This window comes from Squalius cephalus, assembly GCF_949319135.1.
Source record: "Squalius cephalus genome assembly, chromosome: 7".
Classification (NCBI taxonomy): domain Eukaryota; kingdom Metazoa; phylum Chordata; class Actinopteri; order Cypriniformes; family Leuciscidae; genus Squalius; species Squalius cephalus.
Genome location: NC_137128.1, coordinates 19285282 through 19298953, shown reverse-complemented (window position 1 = coordinate 19298953; position 13672 = coordinate 19285282). Strand labels below are relative to the sequence as shown.

General features: G+C 38.7%; 1 protein-coding gene across 2 annotated transcripts; it reads left to right on the top strand.

The window, feature by feature from the left end:
* Positions 1-738: 738 nt before the first annotated feature.
* Positions 739-13517, top strand: ddr2b (discoidin domain receptor tyrosine kinase 2b). 2 transcript variants are annotated; one of them, XM_079877176.1, is made up of 15 exons: positions 739-833; positions 924-1155; positions 3362-3509; positions 3997-4099; positions 4181-4364; positions 4763-5003; positions 5156-5221; positions 5619-5755; positions 5944-6145; positions 8811-9037; positions 9114-9235; positions 9375-9572; positions 12019-12253; positions 12324-12473; positions 13063-13513. In XM_079877176.1, the coding sequence occupies exons 1-15, from the start codon at positions 754-756 to the stop codon at positions 13192-13194; spliced, it is 2457 nt and encodes an 818-aa protein (XP_079733302.1). In that variant the 5' UTR covers positions 739-753; the 3' UTR covers positions 13195-13513. The 2 variants fall into 2 exon arrangements, with proteins under 2 accessions (XP_079733302.1, XP_079733301.1); XM_079877175.1 differs by having other exon boundaries at positions 750-833; positions 5995-6145; positions 13063-13517.
* Positions 13518-13672: the final 155 nt, after the last annotated feature.

Below are 13672 nucleotides of genomic sequence, written 5' to 3'. Positions count from 1 at the left end.
TTTGGGTATTTGCTTATAGGGTGTGGATTCACGTTGTAGAGGTTGTGTGACCACCTCTCCGGAGCAGAGCTACAGCTCTTAGACTTTAGGATACAAAAAAGGTGATGCATTCAGTCCCAAAAACTACAGCGGACCCAAGAACCCAGGATCATTTCTCCTTCAAGAAAGGTCTAGTTTCTTTCAGAGGAGAATGTTTGTGCTATTACAGTACTGTCATAGGCATCACTGGCCCATTTTAGGAGGACTTCAGCCCCCCTAAAAAAATTCACATGGATTGGTTTTATGGTCTCTTTATGAACTTTTTTCGAAGTGTCAAAGTGGTAGTTGCGTAGCCTGTCAATGGAGGGACAGAAATCTCTCAGATTTAATTAAAATATCTTAATTTGTGTTTCGAAGATGAACAAAAGTCTTACAGGTTTGGAACGACATGAGGGTGAGTAAATAATATTAAAATTTTTGGGTAAACTATCTCTTTGGTTTAACTTGAAGTCCTAAAATAATTAAACTATATAAATTAAAATAATAAAAAATAATAAAAAAACTGAAACCAATAAAAATGACAAAAATGCACAACAAAATTACTAAAATTAAAGTAAAAATATAAATAAAATATAAAAATAACATAATAAAGTTGTATATAAATGATAATAAAATCACAACGAAATGCATGGAAAATGCCTGTGTTGTCAATATGTGTCATTTAACTTTCCTAAATGTCATCCTGTGATAGCTGTATGTAGGTACCCGCTTGGGATGACAGGAGGCCAGATTCAGGATGAAGATATTTCTGCTTCCAGCCAATGGTCAGAGTCCACTGCAGCTCGATATGGCAGGTACATCCAACACTCTGATCACACATTGAAAACTGATCAGAAACACTTATATATGAGTTATTTTCTCGACCGCATCCCTTTCTGTTCCAGATTGGAGTTTGATGATGGAGATGGGGCCTGGTGTCCGGACATCATGGCTGAACCTGACCGTCTAAAAGAATTTCTGCAGATTGACCTTCGTACTCTCCATTTTCTCACTCTTGTTGGCACGCAGGGACGGCACGCAGACGGAGTGGGCAATGAGTTTGCCCAGCGATACAAGATTAAATACAGCCGGGACGGCACCCGCTGGGTCTCCTGGCGAGACCGGCAAGGTCGACAGGTGAGGCTGCAGTGTTATTTCTATCAATTCCATTGAGACTGCGATCTTTCAATCCAATTCATTTTGCATTTATTTGAATAGCACTTTTCACAATCCATATTGTTTCAAAGCAGCTTTACAGAAAATACATGTCTACATTACAACCCAGACAGCAACATATTGTCGGCCCACATCTGGTACGCGTTGTATCCACATGTACCAGACGTGTCACTTCACTTTCACTTTTCACTTTCACTTTCATCTGATACAACTGGAGTACAAGGTTATGAGATGCATTATGTGGATGCTTGGCTAAAGAGATGTGTCTTTAATCTAAATTTAAACTGGGAGACTAAGTCTGAGCCCCGACCATTATCAGGAAGGCTGTTCCAGAGTTAAGGAGACAGATGTGAAACCGCTCTCCCTCCTTTAGTAATCTCCAAATCCGATTATTTGTGTATCTGATTGGAATCTGATCTAAAAGTATTGACTGTCCACACTGTGTATAGCAACTGTTCAGATCTGATGTGTTTGTGTCCATGTCGCTCTTTCATTTTCCGGATTATCTGCATTGGTTTCTATGGCAATGACGTTGCATTGGTAGGTATACGCCAATAACAATAACCGTAACATAGAGGGGTTTGCAAAACAAATACTGTCTTATTTACAACATGACAATGTGCAGCTGTTGCAGTTTTACTCTGGTTGTGTTTGTTATAATATTTGAACCAGCTACACAGCCGCCGCGCTGGACTACTGCGTATTAAGCCTTGTTTATCCTTTCTCCTGACTGGTGAATAATGGATCTGATTTCACCATCTGCCCCGTGGAGAACACCAGCCCCACAACATCGTGTGACCCATGGGAATTCTAGTGGAATACGAGGGCATGGAGGAAGGCCCCGCCCACGTTCCCATCATTGAGGTTGAGCTGGAGCTGGCCTCTGTGAACTGTTTTTATAATGATTTGGAAGAGGATTTTTCCTTTGTTTCCTGTCCCCGCTGGTCCTGCCCATTTCAAAGTCTCCTGTGTCTCCAGAGTTCCCACCCAGCCTCCCTCTCCTGCCTCCTCTTCCAATAACAGCCAGTTCCTCAACCATGCCTCAGCTGGTTCCCTTCAGCCCTTTGACTCTGTGTGTATCTGCCTCGGGTCTTCCGGTCTCCAGCTCCGCCCAGTCAAGAGGATCCCCCGACTCTGCCTCCAGCAGCTGTTCCCTTTACTTAACCTCTGTCCGTCGACCTGTCCGCTCTGCCTTGGCTCCTCCCTCCCTCAGCTCCACTAGATACCATCGTTCTTGCAGATTCACCGGGTTCCCTTATCCCTCCAGTTTCACCCTACCTGCGCCACATACTTACGAGCACTCTGTCTCTCCACCCCTTCGGCTCTGCCTGGCTCCACCTTCCCTCTGGCTTTGCCTCCGCCTCAGTACTCTGTCCAACCGGCTTTGCATCGGTCTTCAGGCACCCTGGCTGTACCTCGGACACTTGTCGCTGCGGCTCCCCTTCGGCCTCCAGGACCATTTGTATCTCCCGGTCCCATCTGCTCTCTATCTGCGCCCAGGACTCCACTCAATCTCCATCAGTCGTCCCCATGTGTCATCAGCCAAGTCTCCACCAAGGCTCTTCCCGCCAACAACTCCACCTTTGGCTTTCGTCCTGGTTGCTCTCTACATCCCCAGCTGGCTACTCCTGCTCCTTGCTCCCCCTGGCTCCTCCCACCCTTCACTCCCCCATGAACTGTTCTGCCTGCCCGTTTGGTTACGTCCCTCTCCAGCTCTTTTTTTTTTTTCAGAATCTTAACTTTATTATCATTTCATCACACTCATGTCTCTCATTGTATGGAAAGAGAAGTCAAACATATGTATACTGAGGACCTAAAGGGACATAAGATGGATGGGAAAAATTATATTTCAATGCTTTAGGCTTCTCTCACAAAACTTTTTCTCCCAAGAAAGTTTGAATTCGCTCGCAAAACGTTTTGAATGGAAATAATATGGGGTAGGAAGAAAAATGCAAAAGTGTTGAAATACAATTTTTTCCCTATATCCATGTCCCTTTAAACTTTATAAACTTTAGGGGCTCTGTGTTTTTGAAATGACACAATGGTGATTTAATGATGACCCAACATTTATTTCTGGGTGAACTATCATTTTAAGCCTTGAAGAATTATGTTTATTGTGAAATGTTTCATGTGATTTCATGGTCTGTGTGTTCTCATAATTATTTAGATCATCGAAGGGAACAATAACGCCTATGATGTCGTGCTCAAGGACCTGGAGCCTCCCATTATTGCTCGTTTTGTGCGTTTCGTGCCTGTGACTGACCCCTCTATGATTGTGTGCATGAGGGTGGAGCTCTATGGCTGCGAATGGCTCGGTAAACTATCAACTTAAACATTCTTTGTGCAAGTACTCAAATGCAGGCTGTGGCATTAACAAACCTCAAAAGGGTTATACAGTTACCTAAAATGTCTGATCGCAACTATGCATAAAAAAGCTTCAAGCATTTGCATTCACATTCTAGTGTAGAACGGGTTTCAAGCCGTTAGAGGATTGATTCAGCCTTTACTCATTTCATCATTTACTCAGCCTTTTGTCGTTCCATTGTCTTTCTTTCTTCCTAAATGTCAAGACATTTAGTAAATAAAAACTTTAAATTTTGGTCTGTTGTTTGGACTGATATTTCCTCCTCTAGTAAGATAACGAGAGGGTGATCTGTTTACCCCAATAGCCTACTTTTATAATGCTTTGGCAACTTTTTTGCAAGCTTGAAAGCTGAAGTCTTAGTTGTATTTGTATGGGAAGGAGTGACAACTTTATTATTCACACTGGTTTGGTTACAAAAAAAAGTCTCTGTGCTGCAGATGGTCTGGTATCCTACAGCGCCCCTTCTGGCCAACAGATGAATTCCAGAGGCCAACAAATCCACTTAAATGACACTGTGTATGATGGAGCCATTAGTTACAGGTAGATGATCACTCACTAAACACTAAAGCAAATATCACCATGTCATACAAATTAAACAACAAGGTTTTCTTATTCTCTCAGCATGACAGACGGTCTTGGGCAGCTCACTGATGGAAGCTGGGGTTTAGATGACTTCACTAAAAGTCAGGTGTACGGTGTCTGGCCTGGCTATGACTATGTGGGCTGGACCAATGCTAGTTTCTCTGGTGGCTCAGTGGAGATGACATTTACGTTTGACCGGGTCAGAAATTTCACATCAATGAAGGTTTGTCTGATCTACTGAAATACCTACTACATGTCCCTTAAAAACTGTACTTAAATAAATAAAAGGCCACTTAAGTGTACTTAAAGAGTGTACTCTTTCATGACTGTTTCTTGACACACTTACAGTAAGTACACTTTTAAAAGGTGCACTTTGTAATAATGTCAAATTAAAAGTTTTACTTTAAAGTACATTTTAAATCTTTTAATAATCTTTTTGTATGGTGACCGGGAGGGGACATATTCGGTTCACTTGTCGACCGTAGCAACCTGGGATCAACAGAAATTGATATTATTAATAAATTAATATTTTAAAGTGTAGGCCTACTTCTTTTTCATGTATGAATGTATGTATGTATTATTATTATTTTGTATTAAATGGATTTCCTTCTGTTTAAATAGGTCCACTGCAACAACATGTACACATGGGGAGTAAAAATCTTCCGACAGGCCATGTGTTACTTCCGTTCGGATTCAGACTGGGAGCCCAATCCTGTGATGTTCAAGCCGAAAGCAGACAACATCAGTCCAAGTGCTCGGTTTGTCACTGTTGCCCTTGGCAACCGCATGGCCAGCGCAATTAGGTGCCGTTTTGTATTCAATGGCATCTGGATGATGTTCAGTGAAATTGCTTTCCAGTCAGGTAATAGAGGTTTAGTTCTTTCATCTCTAGTTCTCCTTTCTAATCTGTTCACTTTTTTTTTAGGCCTATTCATTTTAGCATATTAATAGTCTACTACACATGCAGTACTGCTACAGTTTAAAATGCCTTTTTCACCCAAATTCACCTTTCAGATACAGCGATGTACAACACCTCTCTTGTTCCTCGTAAACGTAACCAACCCCCAGGTATTTATCCAGGTAAATTGTATATAATTATTTTACATACCATTCATAATTCTTTGTGGTGTCATTTGGTTGTTACAGTTGTACAGTACAATATGAATTTGCAGGCAACAGCGCCCCCCGGTGTTCATTACTTCATGCAATGGCCACATAAATTTAAAAGAAAAAAAAAAATTATACACAAGATCAAGCTGAGTTTTAGCATAATGCTGCAGCATATTAAAATGCAAATAAGAAAAAAAGGATGGGCTCTGAATATTTTCACTGTAAATCATAACGTCGACTTTTTATAGAATCATTGGAACATAACTCAATAATTAGCTTTAAGAAAATATGTCCATTTGCACAGAACTTATGATTCTGTGAAATATAAACATTTTCTATCATCTTCTCCATGCTTAATATTCTTCAGGGGATGATCCCACCCACAAAATTGATGACAGCCACACACGAATCCTAATAGGCTGTTTGGTGGCCATTATTGTCATTCTGTTGGCCATCATAATAATCATACTATGGCGGCAGGTCTGGCAGAAGATGATTGAGAAGGTAAGATTATGATCTTCAATTTCAACCTTAACTTCATACACTCGAGTTTGAAGCCTGCTGTAAATTTGCTGAGCATAAAATGACTATTGGTAATCTTTTGCAATAGAAAGCTGCATATCATGACAATACAGTCAAATTGACCCTGTCAGCTTATGGTTATTAATGTAACATGTTTGTAACATGTACAGGCCTCTCGGCGTATGCTGGACGATGAGCTGACTGTGCGTCTTTCTGTTCAGAGAGAGGCGTTCGCACACCGTCACTCTTCTCTGTCCAGTGATGTTGAATCCAGTTCCACGTATGAAAGGATTTTCCCCATGGGATCTGACTATCAGGAGCCATCCCAACTTTTAAGGAAACTACCAGAATTTCAGGCTACGGAAAACCTTGGTTAGGGCTGCTCAGTGTTCAAGAATTATGTTTTTTTTCCCTATTTATTCTAGCTCATAATATGCTCATTATGTGTATGTAGGAAAATTTTAGCCAAAAAGGAAAATTCTGTCATCATTTACTCACCCTCATGTCACACCAAACCTGTAAGTTGTTCATTCTTCTGTGGAACACATGGAGACACTATTTAAAAAAAAAAAAAAAAAGTCTCAATACTGTTGAAGTCAATGAGCTCCAGTGTGGTTTGGTTCCCAAAATTTTTCAAAATATCTTTTATTGTGTTTTGTAGAAGAAAGAAAGTCATACAGGTATGGAATGACCTGTTATATCATAATTTTGACATATTAATAATAATAATAATAATAAAACAATTGAGGGAACAATTGAGATTTGGAATGACATTTAAATTTATTCATTTAGCTGACATGATGACAGATTTTGGTCACACTTTAGATTAGAGTCCAATTCTCCCTATTAACTACAACCTTTGACTCAATATACTTCTATTTACTGCTTATTAATAGTTAGTAAGGTAAAGGTTTGTAAAAAGTTAAGTTTAGGAATTGGGTAACATTAAAGGTGCAGTGTGTAATTTTTAGCGGCATTTAGTGGTGAGGTTACGAATTGCAACCAACAGAAGTTACGGTGGCCGACAGGAAAAGATGTCTTCATCTGAGACAGCAGAGAGTAGCCAGTTAAACAATGAGATTTATTAGTGATAATGAGGATAAATTAAGAAATTAGATTTACTTGATTATTCAGTAAAATTATATGTTATTGCAAATATTATTGTTACTTGTTCATCATTGTGTCAGTGTTTTATTCGCTGACTTTAGCTAGCTTCTTTGCACAAAGAACAACATGGTGATGAAAAACGCTTGTCCGATTAGGGCTCCTGTAGAAACATGCCGGTGCAAAATGGCTATTTCAATGTAAGGTGTAGAATTGGCTCCTTGTAAGGCAATAAAAACATAACGGTTCATTATGTAAGGTCTTTATACACCACTGAAAACATAGTTATGTATATGATATTGCATTTCTGTCAACAGATCCTCCTAAATATTACACAGTGCACATTTAAGGGATGTAGAATATGGTCTTGCAGAATAAGCCCACACAGCAACATATTGCCTGAGATCTGGCCCACATCTGGACCGTGTGGAATCCACGTGTACCAGATGTGGGCCGGATCTGGGCCGACACTATGTTGCTGTTGGGGAGGCATTAAAGGAGTAGTTCACTTTAAAATAAAAAAAACCCCAAGATTTACTCACCCTCAAGCCATCCTATAGGTGTATGTGACTTTCTTCTTTCAGACGAATATAATCAGAGTTATAGAAAAAAAAAATACCCTGGCTCTTCCGAGCCTTATAATACCAGTGAATTGCAACCAACAGTTTGAAGCTAAAAAAAAATAGATCCATCTATCATAAACAAACTCCCCATGGCTCTGAGGGGTTAATAAAGGCCTTCTGAAGCAAAGTGATGAGTTTGTGTAAGAAAAATATAAATATTTAACATGTGACAAAGTACAATTCTAGTTTCCGGTCAAACGGCCATACGCAGTCTACTTGCGTCTAAAGCGCAACTTGTGACGTCAGAAGTATCGTAGTGCGTCATGGCGTAGGACAAAAATCAGCATTACTCACGTAAGTTGTGCTTTACACTTAAATGGAATCCGTATGTTCGTTTGGCCGGAAGCTGTTATATAGTTTTAAATATGAATATTTTTTCTTACACAAACTTATCGCTTCGCTTCAGAAGGCCTTTATTAACCCCCTGGAGCTGTGTGGAGCACTTTTATCATGGATGGATTCACTTTTTTGAGCTTCAAACAGTTGGTTGCAATTCACTGCCATTATCAAGCTTGGAAGAGCCAGGAAATTTTTTAATATAACTCCGATTGTATTCATCTGAGAAAAAAATGTCATATACACCTAGGATGGATTGAGGGTGAGTAAATCATGGGCTAATTTTCATTTTAAAGCAGCACTATGCAGCTTTGCCGATTTCTTCGCCGTTTTCTCGATTTTTTGCTAGTAGGTTTCTCTATAGAGCTCCCCCTACAGCTTCGGAATAGATATTTGACAACACTGTCGTCAAAACTCGTTGGCGACTCTCCCCCCTCCCATCTTCTCCCACTCGTCATGTGCATTTGTTTTCAAAGAACCCGGCGAACGCACGGAGCCATGTCCACTGAGGTATGATACACAGAAGGCTAGCATATAAATGTTTAGATAGTGTATGTGTGCAGTGCCGTAAAGCAATTCGTTACATCGCGAGACCTGATCTCACGCGATACTTCCTGACGCTGAGGCCGTCGGCCCGCCAGGCCAAAGTTGCAAGGGTGGTTTTTCGTCTCACAGGCACTTGGGGGGTGCGAGACGACCACCATTCAACCCGAAAAAATTCATATAACTATTCCAATGACTCCGAAGCTGTTCGGTTAAGGTAAAAAAGTTACTTAGTTCACCTTTAAAGTGAATTACTCCTCTAATACGTGCTTTATAAGTACTAATAAACAGCCAATATCCTAGTAATATACAAGCTACTAGTTAATAGTGAGAATTGGACCCTAAACTAAAGTGTAACCCAGCTTTTTTATTTTTGGGTGAACTATCCCTTTAACAACATAACACAGTGTGTTCATATGGTTGTGTTACAGCAATGATCGATGCCCCTTCCGAACCCTCTACGGGCCACCCTACAGATGAGGTCCCACACTACGCAGAGGCAGACATCGTGACCCAGCAGGAAACCACCGGGGCTCACAGTTACCGTGTCACTGTGGTCAACATGCCCTTATCTCCAGGACGGGACGGAGCTCTGGAGGAGTTTCCAAGGGAGAGACTGACTTTTAAAGAGAAACTTGGAGAAGGACAATTTGGAGAGGTTGGCGAACAATTCTCTTCGCCAAAAAGCTATTCTTGGTCACGTTATTTGTTATATGTGTTCTTACCTGCCGCAGGTTCATCTGTGTGAAGCTGAGGGAATGCAGGAATTCATGAAGGACCATTGTGGTGACATCAGCGATGAGCCAATGCTCGTAGCAGTCAAGACTCTAAGAGAGGACGCAAACAAAAATGCCAGGTAACACACAGGTGCAGGTGTCCCGCAATCCTTGTCACGTGCCTGTTGTTGCTGAGAAGCACTGCTTTTTTGCTTTACAGATGCTGTCCAGCCATTTTAGGACAGTTTAAACTTTCCTCAAGGAAATCTACATTTTCAGGAACGACTTCTTGAAAGAGATCAGGATCATCTCACGATTAAGAGACCCGAACATCATTCGCCTGTTGGCGGTGTGCGTTGAGAGCGATCCGCTGTGCATGATCACGGAGTACATGGAGAACGGGGACCTCAATCAGTTCCTGTCCCGTCATGAGCTGCAGGATGAAGGAGTTCAGGACGGTGACTCGGCTACCATCAGGTATATCAGACTGGAAAAAAATTCAATAAAATGATTATTTGGACCAAGTAAAAATAAATACAGCCAAATTATTATTAGTATTAGTATTATTTCAAAACATACCTATGGTTTTATTTAAACCTTAATTTTTTTTATTTAATATAACAAAACATTTATTTTTGCAAAGACTAAAATATCCATACAAAGTAAAAAGATGTTTTAAAGTGTTTTAATCAATATATTTTCTGTAGACACTAAATATTTATTTAATGTAGGTCAACATTTTTGTTTTTTCTTATTTTCACCACAAACAAAAGCTAAATTACGTATACGAAAGTAGAATTTTCACTTAAGATAAAACAAAAAACATTTCGCTAGTCAATGTTTAATTTAGTTTACTTAGTATAAATAAAGACTGGAATATTCTCTTCAAAAGATCTTATAATGTTTATTGTTCACGCCTGTACTGCTAAAACAAACGTTTGGATTAACACATAACGTCAGCCATAGAAACAAAAAATAAAACAAATGTGATGTTTATATAAAATAATGTTTGCTAAGTAGTATGGTTGAATTGGATCATTGAAGGTCAGCAGACATTAGTTAATAAAGTGAGATTAAATACATAAAGTATATTTTCATTTAACATATTTAATTATTGTTTCTGCAATATTCTGTGTTTGCATTTGACTATTTTTATTCATTTTGAGGAATACTGAATCTGTTTTTGAACTATCCCTTGAACATAACATGCCTACAGTGTGTTCATATGTTTGTGTTACAGCAATGTATGTTCATGCAAGTTCACATTAGTCTAGAACTGCATTAACCATCATTCAATTAAATTAAATTAAATTAAATTAAATTAAATTAAATTAAATTAAATTAAATTAAATTCAATTCAATTCAATTCAATTCAATTCAATTCAAATTTATTTGTATAGCACTTTTCACAATACATATTGTTTCAAAGCAGCTTTACAGAAAGTGCATTTCAGAAATGTACATAGAAAAATACAGTGAGTTAATCATGTATTAATTTAGGGCATAAACATATCGCCAGCGTCGAGTCGTCTCTTCAGAGGCTTCGAGTCGTCTCTGCATGGGTGTTGGGGCATCTGTAGTTTCCATGGGAGGCTGGATACAAACTGGAGCTGACGATCTGTATTACCTCGGGACTAGCGTCCCGAGATAACAACAGAAGAGCAGATGGGAAATAATTAGCGTAGCTGCTGTTCATAATATTAATGCATTCAATCTGATTCAACTGTAGTATAAAAGGTAAGTATTATGTGAATGCTTGGCTAAAGAGATGCGTCTTTAATCTAGTTTTAAACTGGGACAGCGAGTCTGAGCCTCGAACAATATCAGGAAGGCCATTCCAGAGTTTAGGAGCTAAATGTGAAAACGCCCTCCCTCCTTTAGTGGACTTAGATAACCTAGGAATGACCAGAAGCCTCGAATTTAGTGATCTTAAAGAGCGCGATGGATTGTAGGGCGATCATGTTCACACATCTGCACAGACGAGGTGTCAGTCAATAAATGAAAAAGTAACTCAGATATTTTATTGTAAATTTAAAAGTAATAATTAATAGTGAAAAAAAAAAATAGTAAAAAAGTAATCTGATTACATAACTTACTTGTAATTCGCTACCCCCAAACTGTTCCTTTTCATTTGGGGTGTAACGATACCATCGGCACGATTCGATATTTATCACGATACTGAACTCACGATACGATATTATTGCGATACTCCAAGACATATGATAAAAGGTTAACAAAAAATGTACTGTTGATTAAAATGCTAAATTTGATATTACATTGTGGGTGTAAATGAATAAGCTTGGACATGGTGCTGGTAACCCAAGGCACAGGACAATAGAGACACCAGAATACAAATATTCATGATTCTGAAGCTGAAAATAAAGAATTATTTTAGACAAATATGTTTGCACTCTGTCACTGACTAGATCTATTTAAAATAATGTAGGCCACTTTTTACTGGTAACATAAGACATTTAGCATTATCAGGACCCACAAATATTCACCCATTGCATTATTATATCAACATTATATAGTAGTTTAATGTAGTACTGACACTAAAACTCTGTAAATTTGATTTTTTTCACGCACAGTCATTTTTTATTTTGAGTATACACAATACAGATTGTCACTATCCATGAATCACGATACACATTGTTGCATTTTTGTATTGCGATATATTGTGACACAATATTACACCCCTAATAGGGAGCGTTATTAGCTTTAGACAAACTGAACAAACCAGAAATCATGATTTTCTATTGGACCTATATAAAAATGCACTTTAAACAACACGGTTGTTTCTCTTTAACTACTCTCAAGTGTTGTTGATTTGAATCCTGCACTATTCCATGTCTTCTGAAGCCATATAATAGAGATGGAAATTTAGCATAAAATACTGTAAATGTCTTCTTTTTCTCTCTAGCTACAGAAAACTGATCAACATGGCCTCTCAGATTTCCTCTGGAATGAAGTATCTGTCATCTCTGAATTTTGTTCACCGTGATCTCGCTACACGCAACTGTTTAGTGGGCACAAATAACACCATCAAGATCGCGGACTTTGGCATGAGCCGAAACCTGTATCGTGGAGATTACTACCGCATACAGGGACGAGCTGTGCTCCCCATCCGCTGGATGTCCTGGGAGAGCATCCTTCTGGTAAGACTGATGGACTCAAATATAGCGGCGCCTTAAACTCGCATCTGTTTGACCATGTCTGTTTCTACAGGGGAAGTTCACCATGGCCAGTGACGTGTGGGCATTCGGGGTGACCCTGTGGGAGATTCTAACCCTGTGCAAGGAGCAGCCGTATGCCCAATTTACAGATGAACAGGTGATCGAAAACAAGGGCGAGTTTTTTAGAGACCAAAACAAACAGGTGAGACTTGCAATGCATGGCAAGCCAAGTCTTTCAGTATCTGTGTAAATCATTTTCATGTACATATACAGGCTGTTTCAACCTTTACAGATCTGGGAAATCACCCATCAGAGACCAACAGAATATAAAAATATCATGCAGTAAAACAAAAACGAACTAATTTGATAACAATATTCCTTTGTGTAATGCTTAACAAATCTGTAATTTCCCACATTTATAATTCTACAATTTCTTTTAATTAATATCATATTTTAATGTTAATTTGTTGACAAAATATTTGTATTTGTGCATTTTAATTAATCTTAATCTAATTAATTTTAGTTTATTATTGTTTTTTAGTATTCATTTGTATTATTCAACTATTATTTCTGGTATTTTATTATTCATTTTATATTTAAAATTATATCAAATTGACCCCATTTGGACCGAGTGCAATGATTGGACGGACATTTTATGGGTCTACACCTTTATACCCCCCTTCCAATACCTAAAAATAGCTGGCACTGCAAGATGAGTCAGGAAAAATCCATGTAATAACTTGGAAAAAACAAAAGGTGTCAGTGCTGAGCTGTTTTTTTGAACCCCTCAGGTCTATCTGCCAAAGCCAGCCTGCTGTCCTGATTCAGTGTACAGCCTCATGCTCAACTGCTGGAAGAGAAATGCCAGAGAAAGACCCACGTTCCTGGAGATCCACAGCACACTGATGGGACAATATGACTAATTCCATGCGCATGTACAGAGCAGCTTTTCCCCCACACATGATTCAACCCTCTATAGATTTTTTTAGCTCTTAAGAAAAATTCGGAGATGTGAGAAAAGTCCAGCTTATTGTAATAGCAATATCCTTCTAATTTCATTATATATTTATAAGAAAATCATACATAGACCTATAAACATATTGAATCTATACATATTAAATCTTATGTTACGGAAATTAAATGGGAATAATGTTTTGTAATTATTTTAAAATGTTATTTTGTGCTTTTTCTCAGTGCTTTCTGTTCATGTTGTCATTGTTTATTAAATATACATATTTGCTGACTTACTGGGAAGGAATGATTCTTCATTGGGGGGGGGGGGGGGGTATATTTATACTTTCTTTCTGTTGATATTATTGTGCTCAAAGTGGGGGATCTGGGAAATATCAGGGGATCTGGGAAATATCATGCGTTGAATGTTGAAAATATATATATATTTTG

What these genes read in the sequence shown, in the direction of transcription:
- ddr2b (XM_079877176.1), top strand. Translation starts at nt 754, where the DNA reads ATGACAGGAGGCCAGATTCAGGATGAAGATATTTCTGCTTCCAGCCAA. An exon ending in TGAAATTGCTTTCCAGTCAG is followed by an intron (nt 5,004 to 5,155) that starts GTAATAGAGGTT and finishes TTCACCTTTCAG; the next exon opens with ATACAGCGATGTACAACACC. An exon ending in GGCAGAAGATGATTGAGAAG is followed by an intron (nt 5,756 to 5,943) that starts GTAAGATTATGA and finishes TAACATGTACAG; the next exon opens with GCCTCTCGGCGTATGCTGGA.